The sequence below is a fragment of the Papio anubis genome, chromosome 7 (assembly GCF_008728515.1).
Source record: "Papio anubis isolate 15944 chromosome 7, Panubis1.0, whole genome shotgun sequence".
NCBI classification, from domain to species: Eukaryota; Metazoa; Chordata; class Mammalia; order Primates; family Cercopithecidae; genus Papio; species Papio anubis.
This window is the reverse complement of record NC_044982.1, coordinates 142,054,059-142,070,730: the sequence shown is the minus strand read 5'-3', so window position 1 is coordinate 142,070,730 and position 16,672 is coordinate 142,054,059. Positions and strand designations below refer to the sequence as shown.

General features: G+C 48.0%; 1 protein-coding gene across 1 annotated transcript in view; it reads left to right on the top strand.

The window, feature by feature from the left end:
• Positions 1-16,162, top strand: part of SORD (sorbitol dehydrogenase) — a 46,606-nt gene extending 30,444 nt beyond the window's left edge. The window contains exons 4-9 of the mRNA XM_003900874.5: positions 400-559; positions 4,590-4,708; positions 7,546-7,611; positions 8,224-8,399; positions 11,342-11,463; positions 12,389-16,162. Coding sequence (XP_003900923.2) covers positions 400-559; positions 4,590-4,708; positions 7,546-7,611; positions 8,224-8,399; positions 11,342-11,463; positions 12,389-12,554 — 809 coding nt within the window. The 3' untranslated portion in view covers positions 12,555-16,162. The remainder of the gene's footprint in view (positions 1-399; positions 560-4,589; positions 4,709-7,545; positions 7,612-8,223; positions 8,400-11,341; positions 11,464-12,388) is intronic.
• The last annotated feature ends 510 nt before the right edge of the window (positions 16,163-16,672 follow it).

The following is a 16,672-nucleotide window of genomic DNA, read 5'->3' as shown; positions in this document are numbered from 1 at the left end:
TGAGCTACCGCTTTTGCAGCAGTGTGAGACGGGAACTATACTTGGCTTGCCTTAGCTGGGAAGTGGCTGTGGAGGTAGAGGGGTGGCTTGGCTTGTTGCAGGAGTTGGAAAAAGGGCAGGCCACACTGAACTGTGGAGGAGGGGGTGGTCCTTTTCCCCCAGAGTGAGTCTGTGCTTCATCCCAAGTTTCCTTACTTGCCTAGGACACTCCGGGTCCCCAGGGAGGAGGGGGCTCATTAAGCTAGATTCTCGCATCTGGCGTCTGCCCATGAGCATGCAAGCCTTCATAACATCTCTGCTTCTGCTGTTTTCAAAGGTTGGAAAACAAAGAACCAGACCAAAGAGGGGGCAGACTGCTCCCACCTTCGGGCAGGGTGCCATCTTTGTTTTTCTCTCCAGGTGATCGTGTTGCCATCGAGCCTGGTGTTCCCCGAGAAAATGATGAATTTTGCAAGTCTGGCCGATACAATCTGTCACCTTCCATCTTCTTCTGTGCCACACCCCCCGATGACGGAAACCTCTGCCGGTTCTACAAGCACAATGCAGCCTTTTGTTACAAGTGAGTGTCCACAGTCCCACTGGGTCACCTGGGACCTCTTTCCCTTCATTAGCTTGGTGCTGTTTCCTGTGGTTATTTCTTTATTCTTTTCAGCTCAGAATTCCAAACATGCGGCATCACCTGGGCAGGCTACTCTTCTTGGTGGCGTTGAGAGAGGGTAGCCTCCCTAGGAATAAGACTGACTCACAGTGCTTGGTTTTAGTCTTTTAGTTTGTTTCCCTTACTTACAGCAACAATAGAAAAATACTGCTGAAAATCACTCACCCTCTGCAGACATCCTGGAGAGAATTCCTGTGGTTCATCCTCTGTTATTAGTTTCCACTGCAACCACCAGAAAGTTCATAACAACGATGACCTCGGCTGGGTGCGGTGGCTCACGCCTGTAATCCCAGCACTTTGGGAGGCCGAGGCAGGCGAATCGCGAGATCAGGAGATTGAGACCATCCTGGCTAACATGGTGAAACCCCGTCTCTACCAAAAAAAAAATACAAAAAATTAGCCGGGCATGGTGGCGGGCGCCTGTAGTCCCTGCTACTTGGCAGGCTGAGGCAGGAGAATGGTGTGAACCCAGGAGGTGGAGGTTGCAGTGAGCTGAGATCGTACCACTGCACTCCAGTCTGGGCGACAGAGCAAGACTCTGTCTCAAAAAAAAAAAAAACAAAACAACAATGACCTCGACAATAACAACAACATACCATGACAGCAAGAGCTGACATTTCCTGAGGTGCCGTGGTGTGCTGCCAGGGCTTGAGCTCTGGGATCCTGGATCTACTCCCTTCTAGCAAGCGAATTTGGAGAAATGATTTAACTTTTCTCTGCTTCAGTTTCATTTAATCACCAAAATATTAAATAAGGTGATGCATGGAGAGTCATAATTATTATTACTATGTGCCTGCCCTTGTGCTAATAAGTGCTTTGCATGCTTTAATTTATTTAATCTCCACAAGAACAATGGTGAGATGGGCACCGTTGTTAACCAAGGCAGAAGGAAGCTCATTGACTTGGGCACGCAGCAGAACCAAGAGTCAAACTGGGGTCTCTGTGAGTCTCAAGCTCCTGCCCTGTGCCCACTCCCCTACCCTACTCCAATTCTCACCCCTGAAATTGTGAAGTTGAGTCTGGAGGAAGCAAAGTGCTTGCCTTTCTTCATGGCCCCCCATGGCCCCAGCCATGGAGCTCTAAGGTGCCAAAGTGCCGCTTTCCCCCTGACCCAACTCAGTTGCGTTCTCCTGCCACCCTAGCCTGGCCCCAGTGGTGGTTTTCAGCCAGGATGGGGCTTGTCCGATGGAGGCCAGGTGCCAGTCACAGGAACAGTCTGGGAGCCTACTGGGAGCCTTGAGAGGAGTCACAGGCCAGAGACCTTGTGATGGGTTTAAGTCAACACCTGAACCTGCTCTAGAAGTAAGCAGGTTACCTGTGCAGAGTCCACCTTTCAGCAGGTGGTTCCTGAATGAACCCATCTTTCTGGGGCCCTTTCCAAGTCAAGACACCAAACAAAAGTTTCATGGAAGGCAGAAGAGCATAGTGGTGAAGCCTACTGGTCTCTGCCAGTTACAACTGTGTGACCTTGGGCAAGTCACTTAAATTTTGTAACCTCGATATCCTTGCCTGTGAAATAGAGATAGTAATGGTACCTCCCTCACAGAATTACTGATGAGATCCAATGAGAAAGGCATGTCAAGTCTCCAGCATGAGGTCTGGCCCATAGTAGGTGCTCAGTAAATGGTGCCAAGCTATGCCATACTCATGGCCTAGTGGTCTGGGGATGGAGGTGCAGGAGTAGACATGAAAGAGAGCCTTGCGCTGGTGGTTTATAGGGAATGATGGGGCTCTGGTTGGCAGTGGCAGTGGGGGTGCTGAGGAAGGTCTCTGGGGAGTCATACAGCCCCTGCCTTTCTTCTCCTCCCAGGGTGCTTTCTGCCTGTGTCCCCAGTTCCTCCCTACCCAAGCCCTCCTCTCTGATGTCTTTTTAGGATTCCCATACTACCACAGCCTCTTTATTTGTGTACCTACCTATTTTCTTTCTATTTTCCTGCTTCCTCCTTGGCTTCTTAATCATCCATTACCCAATTTGGCCTGTTCCCTGAACCCCATTGTAAAAACTACCAAGTTGCCTCATCACTCTCTGGTGTTTACAAAGTCATGAAAGGTTGGGGCTAGGAGGAAGCTTGGAGTCTTCTCATCCTTGTTCTCCATCAACCCCCACTGGACAAGATTGGAGAGGGTGGAGTCAGTGGTTTTCCCAAGGTCAGTGGCAGCGGGGCTGGCCTCCAGGACTCCTTGTGCATGCTTCTGCCTCCACACCAGATAGCTTTCCAACACGGTTGGCTGTGTTGGGTGCAGGCGGATGAGGCAGCGTCTGCTTAATCAGTAGAGTATTCTTCCTGATAACAGTCTTCCCTCATCACCTTCCCCAATCCCATCTCTCCTCGATGTAGCTTCCATGCAGTCCACCCTCTGCATAGAGCCCTTATGAGTTCTTCAGGAAGCCCAGATGTGGAAGGGCAGGCGTATCTGGGAGCCTGTGGAGTCCCTGAGAGAGTTTAGGAATCTTCACTATTTCATTTTAAACTTTTTCCCATTATATAGAAGGGATGCTTCTAGGGGGAGTAGAAGGAGTGTGACCGCAGTCAGAGCAGGAGAGTGGATTGGAGTAGGGAAAGTGATGGGGAAGAAGCCGAGCGGAAGGGATAAGGGGGTGGTGGGCGGCAGCTGGGCCTCCAAAGGCCTGGTGAGTAGTTCTGTCAAGGATCAGGGGCAGTGATAGGAGGACTCTGAGTTATTCTGTTGAAGATTGGGGACAGTGTTGAGAGGATCATGGGGATGAGCACATGGTTTGGCTGCCACATTTATTTCTTTCTGGAACTCGAGGGTTTTCATGTTCCTGTGTGTGGAGATTTGGGGTGCTGGGTAAATCCTGGGCAGTGAGGAACTAGCAGAAATTGGATATTAATATTAGCTACACAGCTGCTCATACCAGTAGGCAGCTGATATGGGACAGGCAGAGGATGTGGAATCAGGACACCTTGGTTAAGTCTGGCCTTCCATTCCCTAGCTTCATACCCTTGGCAATTCTCTTAATGTCAGTGAGTTTCAGTTTCCTCTTCAGTAAAATAAAGGTTTTTTAAAAAAGCCTGCCCTACCTGCCTAACATGGTTACCATGAGGATTAAATGAGGTGATGAATGAGCATGCTTCCTAATCTGTAAAGCTTTATGCAAATACTTGCTATCATCATCAGCGGTATTATTGAGAGGGTCAAGATGCCAGTGGAAGTGAAAACCTAGAACCCAGAGTGAAGGTGACACAGCATTTAATCAGCTGTGTGGAACAGGCCCTTTTTTCCTCTTAACTGGCCCTGGGTGAGCTGGGCAGCTGCTGTCCTCAGATGTGGTTCCTCTGGAATGTATAATATGGGGGGTGGCTATCAGAGTGATGCCCATTGCTAAATCACTGTTCTGCAAAACTGGTGATAGTCAGGATTGTTTGCTAACATGAAACTAAAAAGGCTGTAAGTTTGAGAAGCAGACGAGATGCTGGAACGTGGCCATGTTAACTCCTTGTTAAGTAAACTTTTCATTTATTAATGATAACCACCGTGCCTTACCTTGGATAGCACATTAAAGGAAATGTAATGTGTTCATTTCACTGAATTGATTTCTCCAAAGAAAACCATGTTGGCTTCTTCACATGGGGACACTGTGGCATAGGTTCTGGGATCAGAACATATCTGGCTTCTAATTTGAGCCCTTTGGGCCCCTCACTAGCTTTGGACCACTGGGGCAGTCATTTAACCCACCAAGCCTGTTTCCTCATCTGTAAAATGGGAATGATAGTACCTACCACAGAACTATTCCAGGGCTTTACATGAGTTAATGTATATAAATTGCTTAGCACATTGCTCTGCACATAAATAAATGCTGGATGAGTGTTAGCTATGGTTGTTATTACAGTAACGTTGGGCATATATAATACTATTGTTAGCACTGTCGTTAACTCAGAGGATTTCTGTATGTCAAATGATTCCTCAGGCTTCCTGACAACGTCACCTTTGAGGAAGGCGCCCTGATTGAGCCACTTTCTGTGGGGATCCATGCCTGCAGGAGAGGTGGAGTTACCCTGGGACACAGGGTCCTTGTGTGTGGAGCTGGTAAGAAACAGAAGCCACCCTGTTGCGGGTTCATTGACTGGGAATGCGGGGACCTCTCCGCCCATCTCATTCCCCCTCCAAGGCTTGAGATTTGTTCTAGAATCCTTCTGGGTAAGGGAGGATTGCAGTGTCCCGTTCCCTCAGTGACTAGCACTTTGCTAAACAAATGAGTATCTGCAGACATGATATTAACTAGGGTTATATGTCCTAGGCAACATAGCCCTTTCGTTCATTTAAAGAATGAATTGGCTGGGCACGGTGGCTCCCGCCTATAGTCCCAGCACTTTGGGAGACCAAAGCGGGTGGATCACTTGAGCCCAGGAATTCGAGACCAGTCTGGGCAACATGGTGAAACCCCATCTCTACAAAAACATACAAAAATTAGCCGGTGTGGTAGTGTGTGCCTGTAGTCCCAGCAACTCAGAAGGCTGAGGTGGGAGGATCACTTGAACCTTCGAGGTCAAGGGTGCAGTGAGCCATGATTGTGCCCCTGAACTCCAGTCTGGGTGACAGAAGAAGACCCTGTCTCAAAAAAAACAAGACCCCATATCAAAACAAACAAACAAAAAGAATGAATCTGGGCCAGGCGCAGTAGCTCATGCCTATAACCCCAGCACTTTCGAAGGCTGAGGCAGGTGGATCACTTGAGGCCAAAAGTTCAAGACCAGCCTGGCCAAAATGATGAAACCTCATCTTTACTAAAAACACAAGAATTAGCCGGGCATGATGGTGCGCACCATGTAGTCCCAGCTACTTGGGAAGCTGAGACAGGAGAATCACTTGAACCTGGAAAGCAGAGGTTGCAGTGAGCCAAGATCGTGCCACTGCACTCCAGCCTGGGCAATAGAGCGAGACTCAGTCTCAAAAAAAAAAAAAAAAAAAAAAAAAAAGGAAGTAATCTGGTGATTATTTTTGAACCCTTGATGGGAAACTAGGGAAATTTTTTTTTTCTTGAGACAGAGTCTCACTCTGTTGCCCAGATTAGAGTACAGCAGTGTAATCTTGGCTCACTGCAACCTCCACCTTAGAGAAATATTTTTGATAGTAAAGGGAAGGGCAACTCTTGGAACTTTCTAATTATACCAGCAAAGTGATGGCCTAGTCCCATCTATGAATAAGGTAGACCCCGCTACCGGCCAGTGGGAGGAGTGAGCAGTGGTTTGCTCCCACGCCACTGGGAGCCAGCACTCTGCCTGCAGTAGGGTTGTAGCTAGCTGCCTTCCCTCATCCCCTGTTTCCAGCCATCTGGAACAGGCCCGAGCAGCCTCAGACCGAATCATTCTAGGCTTCTAACTGCTGGTGACCCAGACAGCACACTCACACTCCTTGTGGGTGTGATCTGGGGTTCCTCATACTTGTTTGTGATTTTCTTTGGCAGGCCAAATAAATGATCACAGGGTTTCCTAAGAGGGGTGATGGATATAGAATAGACTTGCCACAATGGGCTAGCAGACTGCAGGACTCAGGTGACAGATTCTTATAAAAATCTGCATGGATCCGGTACCGTTTTACCATAGAAAAGGAAAATAAGTCACACATACCACATACATGCATGCCTTGCCCCCAACACACACACACAGAAATTCACCTGCAAGCCCGTCACCGATTAGCCCAAGAGAACCACTATTAATATTTGGGTATAGAATCTTTTAGTTCGTTAGCTTTTTTCTGAGACCATGCTAAATCCGCTTCCTTCACCTATTCTTTTTAAAAAATCAGGCTGGGCACAGTGGCTCACGCCTGTAATCCTAGCACTTTGGGAGGCTGAGGCAGGCGGATCACCTGAGGTCAGGAGTTTGAGACCAGCCTGGTCAACATGGTGAAACCTTGTCTCTACTAAATACAAAAATTAGCCAGGCATGGTGGCGGGTGCCTGTAATCTCCACTACTCAGGAGGCTGAGGTGGGAGAATCACTTGAACCCGGGAGGCGGAGGTTGCAGTGAGCTGAGATTGCGCCACTGCACTCTAGCCTGGGCGACAGAGCAAGACGCTGTCTCAAAAAAAAAAAAAAAAAAATCAATCTACTGTGAACATTTTTCCTTGTCAATAGATAAAGAGTTATGGCATAATTTTTAATAGCGGTGTAGTTTTTTAATCTTGCTTTGTTGGACATTTCAGGTATTATTTTTCAGTGTTTTGTTTTCTGAGGGAGTTCACAAAATTGTTCTCAGGGGGTGTGTACAAAAAGTAAATCCCCAAAGATATTCTGCATTGCTTCCGTTCTGTGGGTCTGATTTTTATATTAAAACCACAGTGTCACTTAGCATGCAGATTCTATGGGGAAGCAGGTATCTCAGGAAAATCCTTGCATACCTGAGTATCCTGGGGCTATCTGGGCACCTGGGCCAACCCAGGGAGCCAGCTCACTTAAGGACCCTCTCCAGGTGGTCCTCAGAGGACACCTAAAAAGAATATGTCTCTCTCTAGGGGAGGTGTGGTGGGTTCTCACGAAGGTCGGGGCAAAGAAAGAACAGGAAAACAAGTCCAGACCTTCCAAGAGTTCTTATATTCTGAATAACTTTGTGTTTCCTTGAATCCTGTGGTTCTTTGAGATTGTCTCCACTAGTGCCCAGGAATAAGTGGGAAGTTTTTAGCTCTGAGGTTTGAGAGGATTAAATAGAACCCGGCACTAGGAGCGTGTTTTATGTAGAGAATAATTCTTCATGGATTCATTCACTTCTGCATTCAACAAACAGCCAGTAAGGTCTTATCATGCCAGGCACTGGGGTAGATGCTAGAGACACACAAAAGATACGGTTCCTGTCCATGGCCTGGACAAGTGGGAGAGCAGATGTTTAATATTTCACAAACATCTTCCGTCTTCTGCTTTGTTTAGGGCCAATCGGGGTGGTCTCTTTGCTCGTGGCCAAGGCAATGGGAGCAGCTCAAGTAGTGGTGACTGGTAAGGCTTTGTTCTCTTTCAGTCTCCTTGATGGGGAAACAGCTGGGCCTACTGTATGTGTATGTGTGAGGAGAGGTTATCTGTGATGGTGTGGAGGGGGTGATATGGATTGTGGAGATATAGAAGAGTGTGCGAGTGTGTTTTGTGTTAGGAGAAGCTATTAGAGAGAGAGAGTTTGTGTGAGAGTGTGTGTGTGTGTGGGTGTGTTTGTGTAGCTGTGTGGTGGACATGGGAGTGTATGAGGGTATAGAGCAGGGGTGTCCAATCTTTTGACTTCGTTGGGCCACATTGGAAGAATTGTCGTGGGCCACACATAAAATATACTAACACTAACGATAGCTGATGAACTTTAAAAAAAATTTATTTTAATCTCATACTATTTTAAGAGAGTTTACAGATTTGCATTGGGCCATATTCAAAGCCATCCGGAGCTGCATGCAGGCTGCGGGTTGGACAAGCTTGTTGTGAAGAGGATGCGTTGGGCTCAACAGCACCACCCATTGCACCAGAGCTTTGCTGCCATCAGATCTTACACCTCCATTTTCTTTTCTTCCTAATGAGTCATCAGATTTCTCTGTTTGAAATAATTTTTTTCTTTTTCTTTACCTTCAGACCTGTCTGCTCCCCGGTTGTCCAAAGCCAAGGAGATTGGGGCTGATTTAGTCCTCCAGATCTCCAAGGAAAGTCCTCAGGAAATCGCCGGTAAAGTAGAAGGTCTGCTGGGGTGCAAGCCGGAAGTCACCATCGAGTGCACGGGGGCAGAGGCCTCCATCCAGGCGGGCATCTACGTGAGTGGGCTGAGGGCAGCTTTGGGGAATCAGCATAGGGGAGTGAAGGAGATAGAAGTAGGGAGTGAAGCTTCTTTACCAGCTTGCTGTGTGAGCCCCAAGCCAAATTGATTCATCTTTTGTTATCTCTGTTTTCTTATCTCCAGTGTGGAGATTGTACTTGAACTTGCCTTACATCCTCATTGGGCCATCTGAGGTTCACACAAGATAACAGCTATACATGGGCCTTGAAAAATGTTAAGGACACACACTTTGGGGTTGGGGTTGGCTTCGTGATCATATCCGTGATTATAAAAGTGCAGTAGTTTTGGTAAAAAGATCAAGAAGATAAACAGGGAATGATGCCTTAATTGTATGTGGGAAATCCCCGTCTTATTTTATTGAGGAAAACTGCAATCTTTTAGCCATTGATATAAAGTGACAGGCATTCAGTTAGTCATGAAGGCGAGGTTATTTGCCAGGTTCACAGGTGTCTACTGCTTGTTTTGTCTCCAAGACTTAGGAACAGATAAGCTGCCAATGCCTGACTCGCCCCTCAGGGACCCACCAACCACTTATGGGAAGTTGGCAGGAAGTTGGAGGTGGTGGGAGGGAGTGGCATTGACAGATCAAAGTACGAGGAAAAGAGGGGAAAGAGAATAACTTCCAGGTTCCAAGCCCTACTGCATGCCAGCTTCTCTGCTGTACTTTATAAACATGATGCCTAATCTGCACAGTAATGCTGAAAATCAGTTACCGTTTTATGTTGAAGGATTTTTGGTTTGAGGCAAGCCGAGTCAGGCTCAGGCCCAGCCCTGCCAGGCCCCAGTGCCTGAGTTGCCCTGCTGCTTAGGAGAGGAAGGGAAGGAGGGGACAAACAACCATGCTAGGGTGGGGGGACAGGGCCAGGGCTGGGGAGGGTCGCAGGCAGCTGTCACCACAGGGGACTCCCGTCCCTGCCTCCCAGACTGCTTCTCCACGGTAGCGTGGGCTTCTTCCTTCCTTCTGAGTCCAGCTGATTCATGCACGAGGGCACTTCGCATCACACGAGACATTCATTCTAGGGAAGGCTGACTCACCAAGCTGAGTAGCAGAGCTGCCTAGACCTCCTTCTACTAAGTTGCCTGTGGCCTTAGGAGCTGAGGAAGCAGTGGGGGAGAGGGAGGAGCGGGTGCCACCTCGGCACTGTCCTGAGTTTCAGCTGGAGTCGGCCAGCCCTCTGCTTCACTGTCACAGGCAGTGGTCGCCATGGGGGAAGGGGCAAAAAGACGCTGAAACTCAGAGAGGAACAATGGGTCTGTGTGTGACTGATCTACCCATGGTATGTCTTGGGTACCTGCCATGTGCCAGGCTTTGTGCTGGGCACTTTGAAGGCTAAGACATGAGTAAGTCGTGTCTACTGTCTTCAAGTTGTTGGCAGGTCGGTGACCTCCACCCCACAGAGAGGCAGTATAAGCTGGGCGACTTCAAGGACGTGTCTCTCCTTCCTCTTGTGCCTGGTCCTTAGAGCATTTGGAACAGTTGGCATTTCCAGCTGTTGATGGTGGCAGCCTGGTTGCCAGGCTACCTGAGGCAGCATGGAGGTGAATGTGACCCATGGGCCTCACCGGACCTGCAGCAGTGTCTCTCTTGACGTAGGGAGTGGGACTGTCATGCATGACAGGTGCTGTAGAATGCTATAGGCCTCCCCGCCAATGAGCAGGCTAGGCGGCTGCACCAAATACGGACATATCTGAGCATCGTGGTCCTGCCAGGTTCTGACTGGATAGTGTTTGTGATGACACGCGGCAGATGCCTTGGGGTAGAATTGATGTCATATCCTTGGTGCAGATGCCATACCTACAGGACAGTGTCCAGGTGGTTCCAGCATTCCTTGACCTGGGGTCAGCAAACTGCTGGCATCTTGGCAGCTTGGGATGGCCAATTGGTGTTCCTCCTCATCACCAGGTAGAGAGGAAGTGCTGATGCGGAAGTAGTTTCCCTAGAAAATGGGCTGAGAGGGCACGTCCAGGGTGCCACAGCTCTGAAGCGGCAGCCCCAGGAGTCACTCCCACACCACTCACACCCTGAGTTCACCTCTTGCTCACAGCACCGCAGGCCTCTCTCCATGGTGTATCCTTCATCTCAGAAGCGGAGGCTGTGGCGTGTGCCTTTCTCTAGTTCCACTGTTTAGCACCTAGAATGGTCCCAATAAATGCTTGCTACTGACTATAATGAACAGCCAGCATGACTGAATTGTCCATTGTTCTGTCTCTCACCACACTGAGCACAGTGATCCCCAGAAAGCTCTGGAACAAGCATGGCACTCACAGGGAGTTCTAGGGAAATTTTCAGGAGAAATTTCGCAGCCACCTGTGAAATTGCCCACTCCAAGTGGGCAACTGATAAGGCAGATAAACATTCAAGGAAAGACAAAACCCATTATGGCTCATACTGTTGAGGAAAACATCTCTGGAACAAAACGATTTCTAACCGCCAGCCTGCACGCACCTATAAAGCCTTTTTTAACCACAGAATATAAGTGACTCATCTGTCTCGTGTTTATAGTTTTCTCAGCACCGGTGAGCTTAGAGGGCCGGCGGTTCCTTCCAGCTCTGATGAAAGCGCTGCCTGTGGAGGGCGCTCTGCGGGAGGAACGGGTGCTTAGACTGGAGCTGGCTGAAGCCAATATTGGGTCCCGAATCTGTAAAGCTTTGGAAGACGTTCCCACTGTGCCTGGTTCTCCGTGGGTTAAGTGCATTTTTTCAGAAGGTTTAAAGGAAACAGTGTTTACTCTGCCACTCTGTTAAGTTTGGTTGGCAGGTTGAGCAGTTGAGCACTGTACAAGAATCACATTCTCTGGAATTTTGAGATGCTCAGCTGATGCAACCAGAAGATACTTGTGTGATGATACTACGTTATTGTAAGTGGGAAGTCAGTATTTCTTATCTTCTGAGCTTTCTTGTTTGTACCTCCTTTTCCAGGCCACTCGCTCTGGTGGGACCCTGGTGCTTGTGGGGCTGGGCTCTGAGATGACCACCATACCCCTACTGCATGCAGCCATCCGGGAGGTGGATATCAAGGGCGTGTTTCGATACTGCAATACGTGAGTATGCTGTGGGTGAGCCAGGATGCCCAGCCTCCAGCAAGACCAGGGCAGGCCCCACTCAGCCTCTGGGCCCATGAGTCTCTGCCTGTTTGTTCATGGGGGGCACTCCCTGGCCACACTGATAGCTGTGTGATATAACAGGGATCCAAAGAGAGAACACTCATTCCCAGTTAAAGAATGGGAAGGACAGAAGAATGAATGGAGGGAAGGAAGGAGGGGATTTTGAAGCATGCTCTTACTGGGTGTCTGCTGTTTATCCCCGCCAGGCCCCTTTTTCCCCCCCGCCATTTTCTTAAGTTGCCAGATCTCCATTTTCTCCCTTTAAAGGGAAGAAGAAGAGAAAGGACAGAAGGAAGAAATCAAGTCCTGTGGCTCCCGTTCCTGAGCCCTAGGGCCCACCCTGGGGAGCGAAAGGGTCTTAGTTTGCCCCACCGGTGTTCCGCAGCTCCACCCTCTCCCCGGCTGGGACCTTCTGGCTGGGACCCCACTCCGCGGCAGTGTCCCTTACTCCTAGCTTTAGAGGCTGCAACTCCATGCCCTCATCAGGGCACCAGCTTTCCAGTAAGCTGAGCTGTTAGTGGGTGTGACTGGATTGTCCTGGGCTGCCTCCCCACGGCTTCTCTGCCTTTTCCCAGTGGCTTCCACCATGTGCCTTGTTCCTTCGTGCCACAGGAATTCTAGGCTCCATGGCAGACATGGCAGAGTGAGGGGGTGGGCGAGGGGTGGGGGAAATTGGAAATAGGCTCTGTACCCCTGAATCGTAAGCCATAAGGTCCTTTCCTCGGTTGTTGGCCTGTAAAATTGGCTTTGCCGAACCGCAGTGCTATCAATAATATGGCCAAGCGGATCTAGTGCTTGGTAGTTTTGGGCACCTGGCTCTTTCCTCTTGAAGGTTGAATATAATGCTCGTGCTCTTTTACAGGTGGCCAGTGGCGATTTCGATGCTTGCGTCCAAGTCTGTGAACATAAAACCCCTCGTCACCCATAGATTTCCTCTGGAGAAAGCTCTGGAAGCCTTTGAAACATTTAAAAAGGGATTGGGGTTGAAGATCATGCTCAAGTGTGATCCCAATGACCAGAATCCCTGATGTTTATTGGCTTTGCCCTCATCCGCACAGTATCGGGATCTCAGGGCACAATGGCTGGACAGGGGTGGGCTTTCATGCAGAACTTTCTCTTTTGAATGTTAAGAATAATTAATATAACTCATCATGAACAGAAGTCCTTACGCAGAGGAATTGGTGTGCCTTAAATATACAATCTGGGATGGTTTGGGGGAACTTGTAGCCAGAGTGGCCTGTTCATGCTGAGCAAAGTCCAGCAAGCAGAGCGGAGTTTGGCAGGCAGGTGCCGGGAACTCTTCCTGGAGTGCCTTCATTGAGTAAGGAAATCTGGCCCGTGGGTTTCCTGGTTCCACTGCTACTGACCCGGAGGGGAATGAGGGCTGAATTATGAAAAGATAACTTCATGAAGACTTAACTGGCCCAGAAGCTGATTTTCATGAAAACCTGCCACTTAGGGTCTGGGATGAAGGCTTGTCAGCACATTCAGTTTAGAATGCAATGTCTCTAGAGACACATTGGCTGTTTGGTTTGATGATAAAAGGAGAGTAAGAAAAGGCATCACCTTCCTGGATCCAGGATAATTTTGAAACCAATCAAATGAAAAAAACAAACAAAAAAGGAAGTGTCATGTGAGGTTAAACCAGCTTGCATTCCCCTAATGTGGAAAAAGTAAGAGGACTTCTCAGCACTGTTTGAAGATTGCCTCTTTTTCATCTCCTGAGAATTGTGTTATTTCACTTGCCAAGTGAAGGCCCCCCTCCCCAACATACCTCACCCCACCCCACCCCTAAACACGGTCCCTTGTTACTAGGCAACCAGGAAACTGCTACCTGTTGACCTCACCAGAGACCAGGAGGGTCTGGTTAGCTCACAAGACTTCCCCAGCCCGGAAGATTAGCATCCCCTACTAGGCTCATACTCAACTGATGATTATTAGACAATTCCATTTCTTTCTGGTTATTATAAACAGAAAATCTTTCCTCTTCTCATTGCCAGTAAAGGCTCTTGATATCTTTCTGTTGAAATGATTTCTATGAACTTGTCTTATTTTAATGGTGGGGTTTTTTTTTTTTCTGGTAAGATTTGGATCCAAATCGCATCATGCCCACTTGTGACTTGGAGATTATTCATCAAGAATGAGGAGATAGTAGCCATGACATAGCTTGAGCTGTAGCCTTTAATCCCTTACTTCGACTGTGGGTGGAGGGTGAGTTTGAAGAGGTTCTGATTTTCTTGTAACGTGGGAAAGCCATGACCTTGTGCCCGAATCTGTCAGATTGCTTTGGGTAATAAATATTGTTAGTGGCATCTGACTCATGCTGCTGTTTAGTGGGCAATGGACTTATGTTACCCATTTCCCGGAGGAAAGGATCCCAGGATTTTTGAAGGTGACATATTTTCTGTACCAAATATAATTTCATTGACATGAATTATGTCTAATCCTCACAACAAGTCACATACACAATCATTTTGTAGATAAAGAAGATATAAATGCCAGAGGAGACCTTAAGATTGTCTTAACACAACCCTTCGGCTAACAAGGGTGGAAATTGAGGCTCAGATTGTGGAAGTGACTTGGCAGATCACACAGTGGGTTAGTCAATGGCCCAGAATTAGACAGAACCCAGGAATCCTGGCATCAAATCGTTTACAACATGCTGCCTCTCATAGGCCAGAGGGGTCCAGTCCTAGGGGACAAAGGATGCCCCCATGGCACCACCCCCACCAAGCAGCTCCTACTGATGAGAAGATGCACTCAGCAATCTCGGTGGGAACATCCTCACACCCTGTGCCCACTTTCAGGTGCCCAGGGAAGGAGCTCTGTGTCTGGTTCAGCCAGAGCTTTAAGAGGAGAAAGAAGCTGGGAGTGAGGGGCAGAGGCTCTACCAGAGAATGTCTGCTGGTGTCTTGGAGGCACTTCCTGCAGACTACGTACTCCTTGCGAAGCCATTTCACTGCTGTCCCTTCATCCTTCTCCTCCCTGAGCCCTAGGTAGAAGTCAGTGTGTGGAGGAGGCCACCCAGAGATGACCCTGACCAGGCCCCACCGCCTGTAGCCACACCCAGCCTCTGTCACAGCTGGCTGCTAATAGTCAGCGTTGCTTCCCTGTTATTTGGCCTCCGTACCTTGAACCTAGGTTGACATCATGAGCAGAGGACAGTTCTCAGGAAAGGCAAATATCCCGTAAATCCTATTTGCCTCCCCTTCTCCTAATCTCTGGCTCTACCAACTCCCCAACAGGCCTCCTGCACACACACTAGGAGCCAGGAGGGAGGAGGCGGGACTGTGCTACACAAGGGAGACTGGGTGGGGAAGATGTCAGAGAACCAGTGCCTGAGTGCAGAGGTGACTTCACACCAGCATCTGCGGTAGCCAGAGGTGGCCTGCAAGAGGGAATTGCTGGAGCCAACATGTCCCCTTTCTCGGTTAGGGTCCGTGGAGCAGTCTGCTGCTTTCTACCCTCCAGGTTGCCTGAAGGGTTCTTCCCAGCTCTCCGCCCTGACACCTCTTCACTCACTAGCACTGGTGTTGCTGACTGGGTGGGGTCCTCAGTGTTGACTGAAAGCCTGAATCAAGTGCCAGGCACTGGTGGCAAAGCACATAGAGGCTGCTAGAGCTTCTAAGGTCACGGAGCTTGTGGGGAATTCACATGCTTGGTTCCGGGACTGATTCAGTGAGACAATCAGTATTGATTGAGCACTTAGTGGGTTGTGGTGGTGGTAGGAATGAATTCCTGGGCTTCCTGCAGCCCCTTTCCATGAATCTATATATATAAAACATGTACATGCATTTGTAAACATTAAGGGAGTGCACTTTACTTTTTTCATTTTACTCGTAACAGATGAGGACTTACAAAAAATCACAATTATTAAATAATTCCCATTACTATACCCGATAAAACTAATAATAATTTCATAATAGCTAACACCCAATCAACCCATGCTGTATTTTCCCTAATCTAAAAAAACAGAAAAAATTACTTTTTTTTTTTTTTTCCCCCAAAGACAGGGTCTTGATCAGCGCTCGCTACAATATCAAACTCCTGGGCTCAAGTGATCCTCCTGTCTCAGCCTCCGGAGTAGCTGGGATTATAGGCATGCGCCACCATGCCTGGCTACTTTTTGTAGAGAAAAAAATTTTAAAAGGTCTCACTGTGGCCCAGCGTGTTCTTGAACTCCTGGCCTCAAGCAATCTTCCTGCCTCAGTTTCCCAAAGCACTGAGATTACAGGATGAGCCACCATGCCCAGCCAAAACTGTACTTTTTTACACTTGCTTTTCTGGAATCAGGATTTAAACATATTGCATGTGGTTGATATATTAAGCGTTTTTTAAAATTTTTTGTTCTTTCTTAAGCCTCTTTATTATAGTTCCTCCTACATTTTGGTTTACATGCCACTGTTACGTTGAAGAAACTGGATCCTCTGTCTTCTAGATACTGTTTTACAAACGTGCTTGTTTTCATTAAATAAATGGCTAAATTTCTTTCTATGTCAATAATTGTACACATCATTATTTTAAATCACCACATCCCATTGTATGGATAGACTATCATTTATAAAGCAAATTGCAGTATTTTGAGTGTTTGGATACTTTGCAGAGTTTTGCTCTAATAATAAAGTTGCAATGACTACCCTTGTTGCATATTTTTGTGCTCCTGACTTATTATTTCCTGCAGTTATTAATATGTTATTTCTTGAAGTTATATTTTAGAATGAAAATACCTGGGGTTAAGGGTACACACATTTTTAAGGTAACCTGGTTAGACGAGAAAACACGGTATTGACATTAAGACTGTCTAAGAAAATCTCTGGGGGTGCCCCAGGCCTTGTGTGATGTGGGAGGACTCTGGGGTCTTGGGTAGCTCACAGGGGCTGCTGAGGATGAGGCCATGAAGCCACTGGCTCTATGGCTTCAGGTCACCCTTGGGAAAGCAGGGACCTAGACCCATAAACTTGGACAGATTTTGCCAACTTTCCAGGCCCCAGTTTCCTTATTAGTAAGATTGGTGGTCCCTCTTAGCTCCGGGACTACTGCCAGGACGTGACACCAAACAGCTCCTGTAAAGGACTGGCACAGAATTCATAGGGAGCTGTGACTCAGCCACTGTGAAGCAGTGAGACCAAATCAATGAACTGATACT